The 17151-nt window shown below is 46.6% G+C and overlaps 1 protein-coding gene across 4 annotated transcripts in view; it reads right to left on the bottom strand.

Annotated features, from left to right (window-relative positions):
• The window catches only part of LOC119183412 (WW domain-binding protein 2-like), a 121555-nt gene that overhangs the window by 59375 nt on the left and 45029 nt on the right, over positions 1-17151 (bottom strand). For all 4 annotated transcript variants that reach the window (XM_075893897.1, XM_075893896.1, XM_075893893.1 and 1 more), the window contains exon 4: positions 7068-7160. In XM_075893897.1, coding sequence (XP_075750012.1) covers positions 7068-7160 — 93 coding nt within the window. The remainder of the gene's footprint in view (positions 1-7067; positions 7161-17151) is intronic.

Raw genomic sequence — 17151 nt, forward strand, 5'->3', positions numbered from 1 at the left:
GCGGCAGTCTTAGGAATACGGTATTCGAACACAGCACACTTGTGATTCAGCCCTGGCGGCAGCGCGTCGCTGAGAGGAACCAATCTGTGATTGTCGCTGAATCATCACCCACCACGAAGCAATTCGATTCCATGTTTTTACCGCGCACAACGCACTTGAAACCTTCAGAATCACCGCAGAAACTGGTGGATGACGCGTGGACAAAACGCACACTGGTCACAGCTGCTCGTCGAATGATTTGGCACGCAATGTTCAGTCATGTGTGCGGAAGGTTCACTACCATGCGAGCACATCATACACTTCGCCTGCACTGTCCACTCTCGGCACAACCTAAGAGAGAATACACACACTTCAATACGCTTTCATTCCACAAATGCACAAAATTTTAAGAGCTTATCGAACATCTCAAACCAAACGGAAAGCGGGATGGCGGGAGAACATAGGTCATACAGGCGGCGACACTGAATTACCCTCGCATACCATCTCCTGCCCGGCCTCTGCTGCACCTGTCGGTGAAGGAAAGGGACTTTCAACGTGAATTGCGTGTTCGGATGGGCTGAGAAAGTAGCGTATATGCTGTCCTATACAACTATGACATTGGGCGTTGTACATCAATACCGATCACGACGCTCCCTGCTTCCTAACGAGGTGCGGCACTTCCGTGCGGGGAGACGCCATGAACCCATTTCAATTTGAACTTTCTAAACTTTTTTGTTTCTTAAAACAGTCCCTTTCTCAGCTTCCTTTCCGACAGTGGCGAGATCTCGGTAACCTCACATTCATTGACTGTATGCTCTTCCCCTATCATTAGGTGTTAATCGATCCCAGGTGGTACCACTCACTCAGTGATCAACATCAGATGCCGCAAACAACACAAAACCATAATAACCGAGCGAACTACCTGCCTCATTTCAAAACACAATCAACAAAATAAAACAAGTCTACAAGCCAAAGCAAAACAAAATAAAAAACTTAATCTTCGATACAAGGTCTCCCCTAAAGTAACAAGCACAATGACCGAGCAGAAATCATAGAACATAAAATGTCATACAACATTGCGGACTCTTATGACTCTAGCTGATCCCCGAACACTCAGCGTCTACCTCTTCCCCGAATCCGAGTCCCGGACCCTCGTTAGATGGTCCGAACTTCAACCTACTTGACTGAGTCGCGGAGTGGGGCATATGCGAAGCTATCTTATAAGGCCACCGCTGCGCACGCCCGGGTTTGATGAGATGTACATCGAGTGTGCTGCAGTTCCCTTCTGGCCTCACAAAAACCACCCCATTGCGATCTAGGCATTCCTCAATCTCATCTACTCTCTATAACGTTCGGTCTACCACCATGTCAACCAAGACTCCGACAACTGCATCCTCAGAAAACCCATTCTCGTCCAGCTCCATATCTGCTACTCCTACTGGTAATGCCTCATCGTCTCGTGGGACCTTCGAGGTAGAAACCGCAGCTAAACCGTCTGTATCCGCTCTAGCAACCTCTACAACTTTTGTTTCATCCAGTGGCACCGGCGTGCGAGCGTTCCCCCCAAACACACACTCGCTCAATGGCGGAACATTCTCCTGGATCACAGAAATTACATTAACCACATCCCCACACGGTGAGCTGCGACTCGTTTTTACGAAGCTTGTTTCCTCGCGAATATTTACGATCGCGATTAACCTCTGCGCGTCATTGTCGTGAGGAGGAGCTGCGTCTAGAATTCCAGATTCGAATTTTGTCACCATCTCTTTGTCTTTTTGAATGCGGCTGCCACTCGTCGAATTCCACTTTCGTCGCCGGTACCGATAGCACTCTCGCCAAAAGTGGCCGAACCTGCCACAGTTATAGCACCCGCCAGGATAAGGTAGCTACTTCGGGAGTTCCTGCCAATTCTGTTTCACCTTATTGCATACTGCCAAGCTCTCCACAAGTTTTTCGAGGTGGTCAAGGCGGCTATGCATCTGATGAACATCCGTGTCCTCTTCTACGTATCGAACGGGTAACGAATGGCTCCACGACACTTTCTCATTCTGTTCCTCCTTCACCGCTATGGCAATGGCCTCGTCAAACGTTTTCGGGTCCCGAGAGAGAACAAATCTGCGGACCGGATCCCTCAGGCTTAATAAAAATTGCGAGCAATTGTTCGGCTAGAATTTCGCGGCACAGTGAAGCTTTCACCGGATCCTGACTATCGGAGCTCGCCAGAGCGGCGGTCCCGAGGATGCGCAAATGACTTGCAAATGACCGCACCTCCTCATCTACCTTCTGCCTTGCGTTTAAAAACCTTTCCATTTTGAAGATAAGTGGCTCCGTATCGAACCTCTTGAGGGCCAAATATTTGAACTCAGAAAAAGTTGAAGCCGCAGCGACGCCATCATCCCTCCACGCAAAATCGTGCACCGCGCCTACCATCTTGCATCGTGCTATGCAAAAAGCTCACTATCCCGCCATCCACCCAAGCGACCAACCTGCTCCAAAATTTTCAAGAAGACCCCAACATCCGGACCTGTATCACCGCCCATAAACGACGGAACCATGTCCGCTAACATTAACGCGCTCATTTCTAGTGGGTAGTCTCTGTCGGTCATCTTGGTAACCTGCTCGTTCATTTTGCCGCCTCTCCTTCCCTAGTACGAGGATGAATTCTCGCACCGTTGCCCCAGCAGTAATCCCACCGCTGCCACCACCTGAGACGTCCCCCGCTACGCCACCGATTTCCAAAGAGAGAGAAGACCACTAAATTCCTTGTCTATCCGGTTCCCTCTTGGCTATGTGTCTCAATCACTTCTCACATACAGGGATTCGTGCTGGGGCTGGGAAGTAAGAGACGCTACATTCTGTTTTCTGTTTACTGAATCATTACTGATTCATTTAATTTATTACTAACTGCAAACATTGTATACCCGCGTACATCAACCACTACACAGAATTATAACACATGATTTAGACACTCGCAACGTTCGACACAGGGCAGGCACATAAAGAAAGTAGCTGTAACAATACAAGGGTATGCATATATAAAGAAAACACACTAAGACACAAATGATGAAGTTGTCAATGGATAAAACCACGCAATGTCTCAACACGTCGCTTCCCTTGCTGCAAAGCTCGTCTAAATAGGGTTCATAAAGTTCGTCTCACGAATGGTCAGTGTTGTCAGTCTTCATAGTCTTCGTCGTCTTCGTCATCTCTCCCAGCGATTTCCATCTTTCATAACGTCCCACGATCACTCGCTTCCTCGTTTCCCATCTCTAACTTTCATTCCTCGTCATACCATTCCTGCCTCAGCCATCATCTCATCGACTCTCCTCGCTATCTCTTCACACCGTTATCTTCCTTTTCCATTCCGTCTCTCTACCATCTCGAGCTCATTGCATCGTATCTCCGTCCTCCCGTCGCTTTTTCTCGTAGTCCCTTTTCGTAGGACCCGACTCCGTCCTACCGGGGCACCAAACCAATCGCCACTATCGACGCGGCATATTTTCTTGTCAGTCGGAGTGTGTCATCTTCAACCGCGGCCCTCGCGGCCCACATCAGCGGAGAACCCTTTCCCAAGCAAAGCCGAGCAAGTAACAATGTTCAAACTCAAGCCTCAGGGAGAGAGATGGGCGAGCCATCCGAAGACACTTTAACTACAGGCGAACAATGGTCCCAATGCTTCCGACAAAGTGCATCGTCTGTAATGGCCAACGTCCGGAGTTTGCATTGTGCCAAAATGTTTTCGGCCGAACAAGTTGTCCCAATTTCTGGTACTTCATGAGCCGATGTCCAGAACAAGTCTCGACGTCTCCATGCAGCTCGGTGTCTCCCGCGAAATTGTCCGTAGCCGCCGCTTCTTCGTCATTCAACGCCGCGGGTGGCCATCCGCGCAGAACGCAGTAATGAGCCCTGGAGCCACGGAGGCTGACGGAAAATAAGGCCGGACCTGGCACAGACGCTGCAGCTGGGTCGCAATCCCCGAACCAACAAAAGGTGCTCTGCTGCTCCCCCATGCCACAAATCTGAAAGGTGCGCGCGGATTATTGCCACAGTACACTGTTGGACTGCCTGTAGACAACAAGGCGCCGCCCGGTCCTAGTGTCTGCGCGGTGGGGCTCGCGAGAACGATAGAAATAATCCTTCCAGGTACTCCACTCCGCAATGCCTGTTCCTTACCCCGAAGGTTTTCTTTTTCTCTTTGTTAATGCGTGGGTTTAAGAAACGAGCGTAAACATCTTGAAAGGACCGGGGGTCAGTCCGTGTTTGCGGAGACGTCACACCAACGTGATCGCCTATCATCGTCATCGCCTGATATTGGTGAAGTCGCGGATGCTACGGTGGTTAGGCCTAGTGGCCACATGCGGTACCCAGTGCTGCACGCTGACGTGGCCACCCGAGGATTGTCTTCAGCAACTTGCTTCAAAGGGGGTTTGTGCCAGGATCGTCGGCGCTAGCTGTGCGCTGCGGCTGCGTCCCGAGCGGCCTCCCTTGAAACATGCCGATGTCTCCTTCTACATCTCAGGACGCCTGCATCACAGGTTGCCGAGTTGCTGTCTTGCAACTTCTGTCGTCAGAGCGCTTAATGGTGATGCGACCTTCTTCTTGCAAGTCTATGCCGACAAAGCCAGCTCGTCGCTGCTCGCCCGCTGATCGCAGCTGAGTTTATGTGCTTCCGGCCACGTAGTACGGTGTGCGCACTCCTGCCATTTCCAATTTTGTTCCCTCATCCCCGTCTTCTTTCCTCCTACGGGCTCTTGCTCGTGATAGCCAGGGTGCCGTTTTGTCATGCAAGGGAACAGTCCACAAGCTCAGGGGTGCTCAAATGTCGCCCGTGGGCAATACTTCGTCACTGTGCGTATGTGGAGTCAGCCATAAGAAAGAAGCAGGAGAATTGTTTCTCAAAATCCAGGGTCTGTGCCACACAGAGTACTGCATAATTGGCAAAATATGATAGCTGCAGTCTACTATCCAAATTAATGAACTTATTTCGGGAGTCAGTTTATATTGGTCTTGAGATCTTGGAGTGACGCCCTCTTGCGTGTGACATCAGTTTGTGGACTTGGCAATCAACTGGGCTGCAGCAGTTGCTGCTCCTGTGCGTGTACCATCTGCTTCTGGCAGGAACTTTGTCGAACAAACAGCCTCGCGAGGGTTAACGCCAAAAACGAATGTTTTTGAGTGCAAGTATGAATTTATTTTATTTGCAGCCCAATGCACAGGGCCAAGAAACTTTCCAAACGGCCGATTAGCACGGCGATGACGCCAACCACATTGCTAGTAAGAAGTGAAACTGTGTGAGTGTTCTCGCTCGTCATCTGCAGTTTCTGCCCTGGGATACTAATTAGTTCGGGTGTTTCAAAATTTCAATAAGAGTGCCTTTTTCCAGCATCTACAAGTATGTAGATACAGCTAGCGACACATCGCAATGTCTCATCGACAGTGGGGTGGTGTACGACGCAGGCCACGTTGTTGAATGTGCGCAGCCGATGCCGTCAATTGAGATCGCATCACCATCACGGCTCCAGTCCTGCAAACACGTGGACTTGCGAACCCGCTACACAATGCCCCCCGTGGAGATCGAGTGCAGCGCAATGGTAATGCACTGCTTTGCGCCTTGGTGTGCTTCGTGCTCTCGTGAAAACGACGTTAGCCTTCACAACAATCCTAAAGAGAAGGGCACGCCTGCCCTTTTCCTTAGAATACTTTTCTTTTTTGCAGTGCAACGACAGTGACAGTGTACACGGGGATAAGTATGAGAATTGCTGATTTCTGCCACTCTGGCATTCGCAAGCAACTCGTGAGATAATTACTGCAGAGCAGCTGTTAATATTGCTGCTTTGGCAGTCAATCGGCCGTTCATTGCATCTACTAGAAATGCAAAGCATCATCAAATCACCAAATTTGAGATAATCGTGCTTGGATTGCAGATATTGGCATCGGCAGGGCGCAAGCTTATGTTGTATCGCAGTAAGAGAACTCTTGAGGGGTAGCTGTTGGTGTTACTCAGAAAGAGAGCAGTGCTGTCTTAATGCACCCCCTGGCTGATGCAAATGACTGCAGTTTGTCTCAGTAATGTTTGTTCAATGAGAGCGAGGTCATGAAGTAGTTCATACTAATAGCGCACAGGGCCGTCGCTCTGGTATTAAAATATAAGAAATAGTTATCATTGTACCGCTGATTGTATATAGCGTGCACAGGGCTGCAAACATTATGTGACAACCTTTAGTGAACGTGCAATACATAGCAACAGCAGGTTTCGCTTATGAATTTATGGTAAGCAATGCGCACGCTTGTCTGGATCAGCAAACTATGTGCATACACCAACCAAATAAAGTATCAGATGTCCTGCGCCACCCAGATGCGCTCTCGAGGCGCGCTTACCAGAGGCGATTCGGAAACAGCCTCGTTGGCTCCCTGCCTAGGGGCCCTCACAGTAGGTTTTGGGGCAGTTTCTCAGCTGGTGTGAGTCGCCTACGCCTGTAGCCTGTGCCAATGAATGGCTGAAGTGCTGGCAAGGCACTGAAACATGTTTGAAAGCTTGCCGAAAAGTGAAGCGTAGGACACGGGTATAGCAAAAGTCACTGTGAGTGAAGTGCTTGCTGCACACGATCGACGAAGGCATGTGGCCTTTTCCCTCTTGATTTGACTATCCACTTCTCCCTCAGCTTCGGGTCTTTAGCAGTACTCCACCATTGCACAGCACTCACCGCGGAGACAAGTGGCCGCAGTTTTAAGAAACAAATCGCTGTGCTTTTAAAATGAGAGTTAAAAGCAGACACCAACAGTTGTTATAACAGCATTGCTAGCCACTACACACAAGATAACCAATTGAACTACTTCTCTGCCGAGTTTCGCCACGACGGTGGTTTTTGTACAGCGCCGCCCTTCGAAAGCGCACGAATCCTTGAACTGACGTCATACGAGCGCAGTTCACAGCGCCGCCATCGGTCGCACACCAGGCCGATAACCAGCTTATTCTTGCATATCTAAACAACTATATTTCACAGTGCGGAGGTTTTCTTCTTCGGCTCATTGGTTAACAATTTAACGGCAAATTTGTCTCGCTCCATCGCATGAATCCCAGCACTCACCTGTCTTCCCTGCTTCCATCATGGCCTGGCCAAACTCAATTGCACCTCCTTTCATGAACTTCAGCTTGAAGGTGCACTTTCCCGTCCAGTTGCCTGCAATACGACATGATACGTGAGCCATTCACTTCCACACAACTTACTAAACGCAGCCAGTGCTAGTAATTGGCCAGTGATTGTCAAAACCTTGTTCAGATGGATCACAATTGAGGTACTTCCCCAGTTTGCTCAAGAAAAAGTATTCAACACACATATGTAATCTCGCTTTGGGTACTGGCACATTTTCTGGCCGCATGAAAACCACTAAAATAACAGTAATATATAAAGGGGGGAGAAAATCTCAATATTGCAACCTCAACAAAGGGTCTAGAAAAGATTATTCTTGTTAAGCTGTCGAGGTTTTCTGATGAACATCAGATTATAGCACTATCATAATTTGGTTTCAAGCCTGGCCTTTTGTCACACATGTCCCGTTTATTGAGGAGGCGATCGCCGGGCTAATTCCAAGGGTCGAAGTATCGGCCCCCCGAACCGCACCACGAAAGCGTGGACAATTTAGAAGTGGTCCTTTTTGGCGCGCCAGCGGACACCGGCTGTGGCCCAAAGAACAAGTCAGAGCCGAGAGTTGATAAACAAAACAAATATTATATTCTCAAAAATGGCAGATCGAAAACAACACACAAGAATGCACACTCCACAATAGTTACATACAATACGTCACCAATCAGACAACGTACTACACAGTACAATCAGCCACACTCAAAACAACGGACCCAGACAACGATATGCACTACAATGCAGTCGCATGCATTGAACAACCAAGACACCTAAAGACTAAAGAGATAGAAAACCTATCCAGTCCAAAGTTCTTGGAACAAAAGCCTGGGTGATACTCTTCCGAGAATCACTCACTCAAAGTCCAGCGTTGTTGTCGTTCCGCGCCCTCGAAGTTTCTCTTCCAGGAAACCTCGCGTCTTCAATCGGCCTATCTCCAAGCTTCAAACTTCTTCGCCCGAACACGTCGGCTTCACACACGCAGCTGTCGCCACGTGTCTTCGCTCGATAGCGGTAAACGCACTCTCTTGCCGGTAGCTCGAGTCGTCACCCCTCAGGTGAAAATCATCTTCTTCTCCCGCTTTGTCTCTACGGACAAAACCTTCGCCGACTACACGGCGGTATACCCTACGCGCTCTGGCACTAACTTCGGTCTTCTCCTGCTCTCTCGTCTCTGCTGCTCGGTTAAATACCTTCCGCACGACATTCCAGAGAGTTCTCGTCATTTCGTCGGCGCGATACGCAGCGAAGGCTGGGAAGAGGGCGAGACGGTTGGAATGCCCTCCGCGGCAGATGACTCAGCTCGGTATGACCACGCCTATTTCCTTCTGGAACTTTCCAGTGCTTGCTCGACCGCCGTTGTGGGGTGAGGAGGTTCGTCGACGAAGCCACGCTTCCGAGGGGAGAGCGCGCGCCCGGGGAGCCTTGGATGTTTGTTTCCTTTTTTTTTTTTCTTTTGACCTCCCGGCGTTTCTCCCGCCCGTTATCGCAAGAATTTGGCGGCGCGCCCATTTTTTAGCGCTCCTTCTGTGACACCTCTCTATCCAAAGTGCACTGCTTCATCAAAAGGAATTAAAATGAAAAAATAGAGAAGGGGAAAGATTAATTTAAGGTGTTTTCATACATTTCTTCAAGGCACTGATGCAACAACGAAAATAGAATTTGGAGCAACTTTTGGAGCAGCAAAATGTCACTTTTGTCGCACGAAAATCTATATTTGGAGCAAGTTGTAAAAAAAATTTTTTAGCATGAAAGACCTAATTTAGAGCAGTATAATGACAATGGCTTACATTTAGAAAAATAAAAAACATTCAACCCACCTAAATTGTACAGAGTGAACATCAGCACTGCTTTTCAATAAAAGTAGTATTCTGAATTAGCCCAATGTGCAAACTATAAAGTCCCCATTAGCTTGAAATAAGAGTGCGATACATACATGCAAACATGATAAACCTTCCTATACTGTCCCTGTCTATTCCATCCGCATCTACGTATCACACTCTTATTTCAAACAATCATGAATCACTAACTCACCCAATCAACCATTTCCACATTAGCGTTTGCCACACCTGCTGAATTACCTCTGCAAATTCAAACGAGGCTCAGCCAAGCTGGCCGTCTTGAAATTTGGGAGATCGTACACCTGAGAAAAACTGGGGACGAAAAAAAAAAACTGGCACAGGGGTGTTTTTTTTTCTCTTTTTTAGGGCAACAGAAGTGCCATATAGAGTTCCAAATGATTGCCAGTTACTTTTTTAGACGTCAAAGATCATACCAGTACTCAAAGTTATGCGGCGCATACATGCATGAGTAATTGAACACAATGCGCTGTGTCCTGCGACTAGCGCTAACCGCCCGCCCCTTCCAAATCATGATACACTTTTCCGCGAGACAGTAGTGACTGCAGCGAAGGTCTCCCTCTTTACGGTCTCCCCGACGTCTCCCCCTTTAATAAAGACAGAGCAATGGGAGTTGAGCCGACGCATAACGGCCCTATTTCAAACAAACGATACCCTGCTGACTATGAAAATATACATTGTTTCAGTGGCACGAAATCACATTTACAATGAATGTCTCAGAGCGCCGCCGGTCGGTTACAAATTCAGCGCTCTGCTGACATTCCGAAAAACCACTTTCAACGACCGATAAGCCAAGATGCCCATAGATTCTTATTGTCAAACGCCTACCCTGCCTCCGCACCTCTCTAGTCTTCACTCACCCCGACCGTTTTTTGTTGCGCACCCCTTTGTCCTTTGACCCCACTAGTTTGAGCACCCCGCTTCCCCAGATGAGGCCCGTGTTTTCTTACTGCCGGTCAACCAATTGGCCAACAAGTCTCCTCTTACTTTTTGATTGCTGGTTTTTTCATTGGCCTCAGTAACCTGCAGTAACCAGACCATTTTTCAGCATCGTCGACCACCGACTGCAATCCGATCGTCTGCATCTTGTCTAGATCCCTATCGGTATCGTTATTTATTTATTTATTTACAGTACCTCAAAGGCCCCAATGAAGGGGTTTTACCGTTCTAGTGCAGGCGTTTTATCGTTCTAGTGCAGGCGGGTACGCTACCCCATAAACTTTAATAATTTCTGATTTGTTCCGTGTTCGGGACTTCTTCTCACTGACTTCGCACTTAGCTCAACATGCCCCCCCGCACCCGTGTGAAAGCGTAAAAAATTGGCAGGTTCCACATTACAGTGGGAATCGATGATATGCGAAGCACGAATTAAGAAGGTTGATATGTCATTTTAAAATCAGCGCAATGTTACAAAGCACATGTAAATTATGACATACATGACTTCCATATCATGATTATCATGTTTGAGCCTAGCACTTGTGTTGTCATCCATTAACGTCTTGTAATACCAAATTTGGTATATGTAGAGTTAGCGAAGTGGCCGCGAGAGCGTTATGAGCATAGCATGTAGTCATGTTTTACATGGCATGCATATCATGATTATCAACTCCGGACATGTCATTTACCTTCATCATCCATTCACATCACGTAATAGCAAATTTGGTATACATAGCGCTGCCGAAAACGTCGAGAGCACTCTATGAGCATAGCATGTAGTTATCTCTTACATGACACGCAATCACGATCATAATGTTCAGACAAGTCATTTATCTTTGTCGTCTATTCCCGTCACGTGATACCAAACTTGGTATATGTGGAGCTGGCAAAGCGGCCGCACGCACACTAATAGCGTAGCATGTAGTCATGTTTTACATGACACACATACCATGATCACCATCTTTGGACGTGTCATTTACTTTTGTCGTCCATTCACGTCGCGTAATAGTGAATTTGGTATATGTGGAGCTGCCAAAAAGGCCGCGAGTGCGCTATGAGCGTAACAAGTTGTTATGTTTTACATGACACGCAATCACTATCATATTGTTCAGACAAATCATTTTTCTTCGTTGTCTATTCAAGTCACGTGATACCAAATTTGATATATGCGAAGCTGGCAAAACGGCCGCAAGCACGCCATAGGGTAGCATGTAGTTATGTTTTACACGACACGCATATCATGATTATCATGTTTGCACCAGTTATATGTCTTGGTCATCCATTCACATCCGGTAATACCAAACTTTGTATATTTGAAGCTAGCGAAAGGACCGTGAGTGCACCATTAGCGTGGCGTGTAGTCATGACTTGCATGACATGCATGTCACGATTTCCATGTGAGGGTCTGTCACTTATGTTCACCATGCAGTCATGTCATGCCATACCATATCTGCAATATACTATGTGCAATGTTGCCAATTTAGATATTTCGTAGCTAGATCTAGTTTCTTTTCGACTCTGCTAGCTACTGAAATTTTGATTCAGCTATGAGCAGCTAGTCTAGCAATTTGTTTTACAAAACTTAGCTCCCAATCTAGCTATCTTTGCTAACATTAGCTGCAATGTATTGACAATTCCTGAATTATTAGTGCTTAGGAATAAATACTTGTACATATATATATATATATATATATATATATAAGCAAGAATCGTTTCATCCAAGGAATGCATAGTGAAATTGTATGCGTTTTTGAACTGTAGATTTTGTCAAAATTGAAGAGAAAGTGGAAGAGAAATCAATCAACTGCCACCGATAAAACATGATTTTTCATCAACTTTAATTCCTCTTAATTAGCAACAGCCCCGCCGCGGTGGTCTAGTGACTAAGGTACTCGGCTGCTGACCCGCAGGTCGCGGGTCCAAATCCCGGCTGCGGCGGCTGCATTTCCGATGGAGGCGGTAATGTTGTAGGCCCGTGTGCTCAGATTTGGGTGCACGTTAAAGAACCCCAGGTGGTCGAAACTTCCGGAGCCCTTCACTACGGCGTCTCTCATAGTCATATGGTGGTTTTGGGACGTTAAACCCCACATATCAATCAATCAATTAGCAACAAAAAGTCATGAAACGTGCACACAGACACAGGAAAGGATAAATGCCATGAATACAGCTTCCCCAGTGATGTGGTTCGGAAATTGGCACGATAGCATCATATTCAGCGGCAGAGGATGACGCTCTTCCAATGGTCGCAATCGACCAATAATTATATGTACGGCAGAAGTTATGGCCGATTAACGCCCCAGCTTCATACCTCTGCCTTCTTACGATTTTCGAGGAAGAGTCCTTGGTACACTTGTTTGAGGTTATGATAGTGCAGGTTTCAAGTTTTTTAGGGGCAAAGCTCCTAATGGCGTCACCCATTTGTCTTCTGTTATTGTTTGTAATGCCCGGTGGCACATTGGTATGAGCCACAAGGGATGAACTTTTAGGGGTCAAGCTCCTTAAGCCGTGGGTTGTGCATCCTCGATGTATATAGTAGAGAGCGACCTCTCCTTTTGTTCTTGAAATGTCCGCTAGGATGGCTATACTTGTATTTTTTTTATTTACATATACTGCAGGCCTTACTTGGGCCAAAGCAGGAACGGGAATATCAAAAACAATACTAACAATAAAGCTTATAACTATCGACAACTTAAGTACTAAATCGCAATTAATAAGCAAAAGCAAATGAATAAATAAAGATGCTTCACAATAACAAATACACAACATTATAAATGATAAAATATGCACATAGAGTATTTCAACACGAGATGAACACTATACATAAGAAAGTGAGCGCGAAAATCAACTGCAACAAAGCTGTTCAGCAAAAACAGAACTTTACATATCAAACGAAAGGTTATTTAAAATTGAACAAATGATTCAGCTCTGTTAGCGTTTACTACTTCTTCGGGTAATTTATTTCATTATGATATAGCATGTGAAAAAAGGGAATACTGATGTATATTAGGATTACTAAACGGCTGTTTGATTGTTTTGTTGTGGTTTGTACGACCAGACTGCATGGGGGACTCAGTAATGTAGTTTTCACGTGGTATTTTGTTGTGACGGTGGTACAGCTGGTATAAAAATTTCAAGCGAGATACAGTTCTGCGATGAGTTAGTTTTTTCCATTTTGCCCTGTCCCGAAGAACTGACACACTGGAAAAACGCGAATATGTAGTGTATATAAACCTCAAGGCCAAGTTCTGCACTCTTTCCAATTTCCTGATCAAGTACTTTTGGTGTGGGCTCCAGATCAGATCCGCATATTCCAATTCTGGTCTGACAAAAGCTTTGTATGCAGTTAACTTTACCGTCAATGACGTACGACGTAATTTTCCTTTAAGAAATGCAAGCTTTTTTAGCGTGTTACTGCAAACCTTTTCTTAATGTGTTTCCCAAGTTTATCGATTTGTAATTGTAAGACCTAAATACATTATTTGATCGTTTTTTTTTTCAATGTAAGCATTATTAATAGTATAAGAAAATTGTAGCGGTTCTTTTTTGTTGCTAAATTTAATACACGCCGTCTTTGAAGTATTAAGCTTCAATCCCCATGTTCGGCACCGAAATCCCGGCTGCGGCGGCTGCATTTCCCATGGAGGCGGAAATGTTGTAGGCTCGTGTGCTCGGATTTGGGTGCACGTTAAAGAACCCCAGGTAGTCGAAATTTCCAGAGCCCTCCACAACAGCATCTCTCATAATCATATAGTGGTTTTGGGGTGTTAAACCCCACATATCAATCAAATCAATGTTTGACACCATACGCCGATTGAGTGCAACATATCATTGAGTCGAACTTAGTCGGAATGGTCAGTCACATTAGAATACACAACACAGTCATCGGCAAAGAGTCGGATCTTCACAGGAGAATGAACAGACAAATAAATATCATTTATATAAACTAAGAACAATAAAAGGCCAAGTACCGAACCTTGCGGTACTCCCGAGTGAACATCCAATGTATCGGAAATACAATCATTAACGACAACATACTGTTTCCTTGAGGACAAATAACATTCTATCCTACGAATGATATTGTGTTCAATGCCTATAGGATGTAGTTTGGTTACCAAATCAGCATGCGGAACAACATCAAATGCTTTGGGAAAGTCCAAAAGTACTGCATTTGACCCCTCATGTTTAGTACACTTAAAAAGTCATTCGTTATCTCAGCTAACTGTGTTATTGTAGATAAACCAGACCTAAAACCATGTTGATTTGCATGAATTAAACCATTATCCTTGAGATGTGTCATAATTGCTTTAAATAAAATATGTTCAAGCGGTTTACAAGCTTAATCAATATATGATGAAAAGATGCGAGATGATGGTACTTAGAATGCTCACTAAACGAATAGACATATAGACAGACAGACGCACAGAGAGACACATTGACCTACGATAGGATGGACGAATGCACAAATGGACGCACGGACACTTTGCCCCATTCATCATCATTCAGACCGTGAATATGCTGGGATTTTTGTTTTTGTTGTTAAATGTGTGCTTTATGTAAGGCCACTTTAGGATCTCTAGACAGCTATCTGGCGAGCTAAGATGTAAAAGGCAAACGATGATATGTGGGGTTTAACGTCCCAAAACCAGCATATGATTATGGGAGACGCCGTAGTGGAGGGCTCCGGAAATTTCGACCAACTGGGGTTCTTTAACATGCGCCCAAATCTGAGCACACGAGCCTACAACATTAATGCCTCCATCGGAAATGCAGCCGCCGCAGCCGGGATTCGATCCCGCAACCTGCTGGTTAGCAGCAGAGCACCTTAGCCACTAGACCACCACGACAGGGCGATGTGAAAGGCGAACATTAATTCACGAATGAATGGTAGGAACCTAATGCAATTTTTTTTTTTTCACGCTTCCTGGTCAATGCACGTAGTGCACTTTGCGTGTTTTGCATTGGACTAGCATTGCCCGTTTTATTGCATATTCACGTAGCTATTTGTAACTGCTGCTTTGCGAATCGCGGGCCGTGTTACTGATTGTGCACACTTGTGTGTCGCGATACTGTAAGCTTACTGCATTATTGCTTCCCTGTGTACTGCGGACTGTGTTACTGGTCACGTGTAAACATTCTGTTCAAACTCTGCACTGTACCACTCCTGCCTTGACTGCCAAAGGGTGGCTGGCAGTATTGAATAAATAAAATAAATAAATAGAGGATTGAAGACACATTCGCTTCAGTGACACAGGAGTTTAAAGCAAGAAATCTTTCACCCGGTGATGAGCAGCGCTTATTTTCACAACAGCTTGACCTTGTTGTTGCCTGATCTGCATGCATCTTGCCTGCACTATGAATTACAGGCACCTTGACAATCCCTAATTAATGATGCTGATGTTTGATGTTTTGCGGCGCAAGGGCTATTTCATGGCCAAAGAGCGCCAGTTCATGGTACTAGAGATATGGACAATGATTGTTATAAGCGGCTGCATAAGGGCCTTAAAATTCCTCTCGCTATGGCGGGTAAAAACATATAAGTAATAAAATCATGACCATGCCGTGAAAAGTGTGTGGTGTTAATGGATGACAATAGTTTGTGATAATAAAAACCACGGTGGACATGTACGGCATTAGCACAAATGCTTCGATCGTTCACACTCTTGCGTCTAAGGGTAGTGAGGCAAGTGCTTTGTTCAGAGTAGCCACCGCAGCGTAGACCTCTCTGGAGAGGTCGTGTTACGAATGCCCAGGTATATGCTGTGAAAAGTACAGACGTCTCTCAAAAAAGTCACCAAAGATATATGTGTGAAAAGTGGTTTCCTACCGAGGAACCACCAGCTGGTCCGCCAGAACGTTGCCTTGTATTTCGTGGTGCCCTGGCACCCAGCAGACTACAACATGCTGCTTGGATGAATAGACTGTGCATAAGAGCGAGTAAAGCGAGACAAGGAGGGTTTTTGTGCTTTTTGAAAGTTTTCAGAGCTTTTACTACGCTTAGGGAATTTGTGTATATTATTGCCTTCTGTAGTTTTATTTGTTTAATGTGTTTCACGGCTGCAAGTATCGCATAAGCTTCGCCGGTGAAAATGCTTGTATCAGAGTGCAGAACGCTGGCTTCCAAAAAGGATGGGCCGACGGCTGCGTACGAGACAGAAGTGTTGGACTTTGAAGCATCCGTAAAGAACTCAGGACATGTGTATTTCCGTTGTAGTCCTAGGAAGTATGTCTGAATATGTGCAGTTGGTGCATGCTTCGTAACCTCCAAGAAAAACACATTGCGATCTATCGCCTGCCACTGCCATGGTGACAGGCATACTGCGCGAGCCATCAAACAGTGTTCAAGTGGTACACCGGCTTCCTTCGCTAGGCCCCTCACACGTAATGTTGAGACGCGTCGCTCGGCAGAGCTGCGCAAGTGAACAACTCGCGTCCCAAACAACAACTGACTTTTATTATCACCCTTCCTCTCGAAGATAACTTTCTCGTGCGGGCGCATGCGCTCTCTGCACCGCACCCAGAAGCACCGCTTTGCGTCGCCACAGTACTCCCCCCTAGTGAATGGGCGCACAACGGCCGCACTCGGACGACCTACTGCGGTTCATAAGTTCATGCGCACCGGGGGTCTCATACACCGTCCACTCCGCGTAAACCGTTTGAGGACTTGTTGGGGCTGCGCTACGTGGTCCGCCGGGGGTGCCTGCGAAGATGGAGCTCGAGGTGGTGCAGGTGCTTCGCTGTCGGAGTCCACGTGTGCTGATTTTACGCGGTCTAGAGACACCACGTCGTGACGACCACCTCTGTCGATTGTAATGTGCTTGTCTGCCCGTCGCAGCACCTTGAAAGGCCTGTCGTACAGGGGCCGGAGTGGAGGCTGTACGGCGTCGTGCCTCACAAACACGTGAGAGCAGGAGGAGAGTTCCCAGTCCACGTAGACTGGCTGGGCTGCGGGCGGACGCGGAGGAACAGCGCGTACCTTGCTCATGATGTCTCGCAGTCGCACGGCGTAGTCCGCGTTCGCGTACACGTTTTCGTCCTTACTGGTAGTGAAAAACTCCCCTGAAAGGCGAAGCGTTGTTCCGTACACCAGTTCAGCGGAACAGCATCCAATATCTGCTTTCAGAGCCGTCCTAACGCCCAACAGAACAAACGGCAGTGCCTCTACCCAACTGTGACTCGCAGTAGCCGTCAGGCTCATCTTCAGATGGCGATGGAACCTTTCCACTATACCGTTGCTTATC

Source organism: Rhipicephalus microplus, chromosome 4, assembly GCF_043290135.1.
Source record: "Rhipicephalus microplus isolate Deutch F79 chromosome 4, USDA_Rmic, whole genome shotgun sequence".
NCBI classification, from domain to species: Eukaryota; Metazoa; Arthropoda; class Arachnida; order Ixodida; family Ixodidae; genus Rhipicephalus; species Rhipicephalus microplus.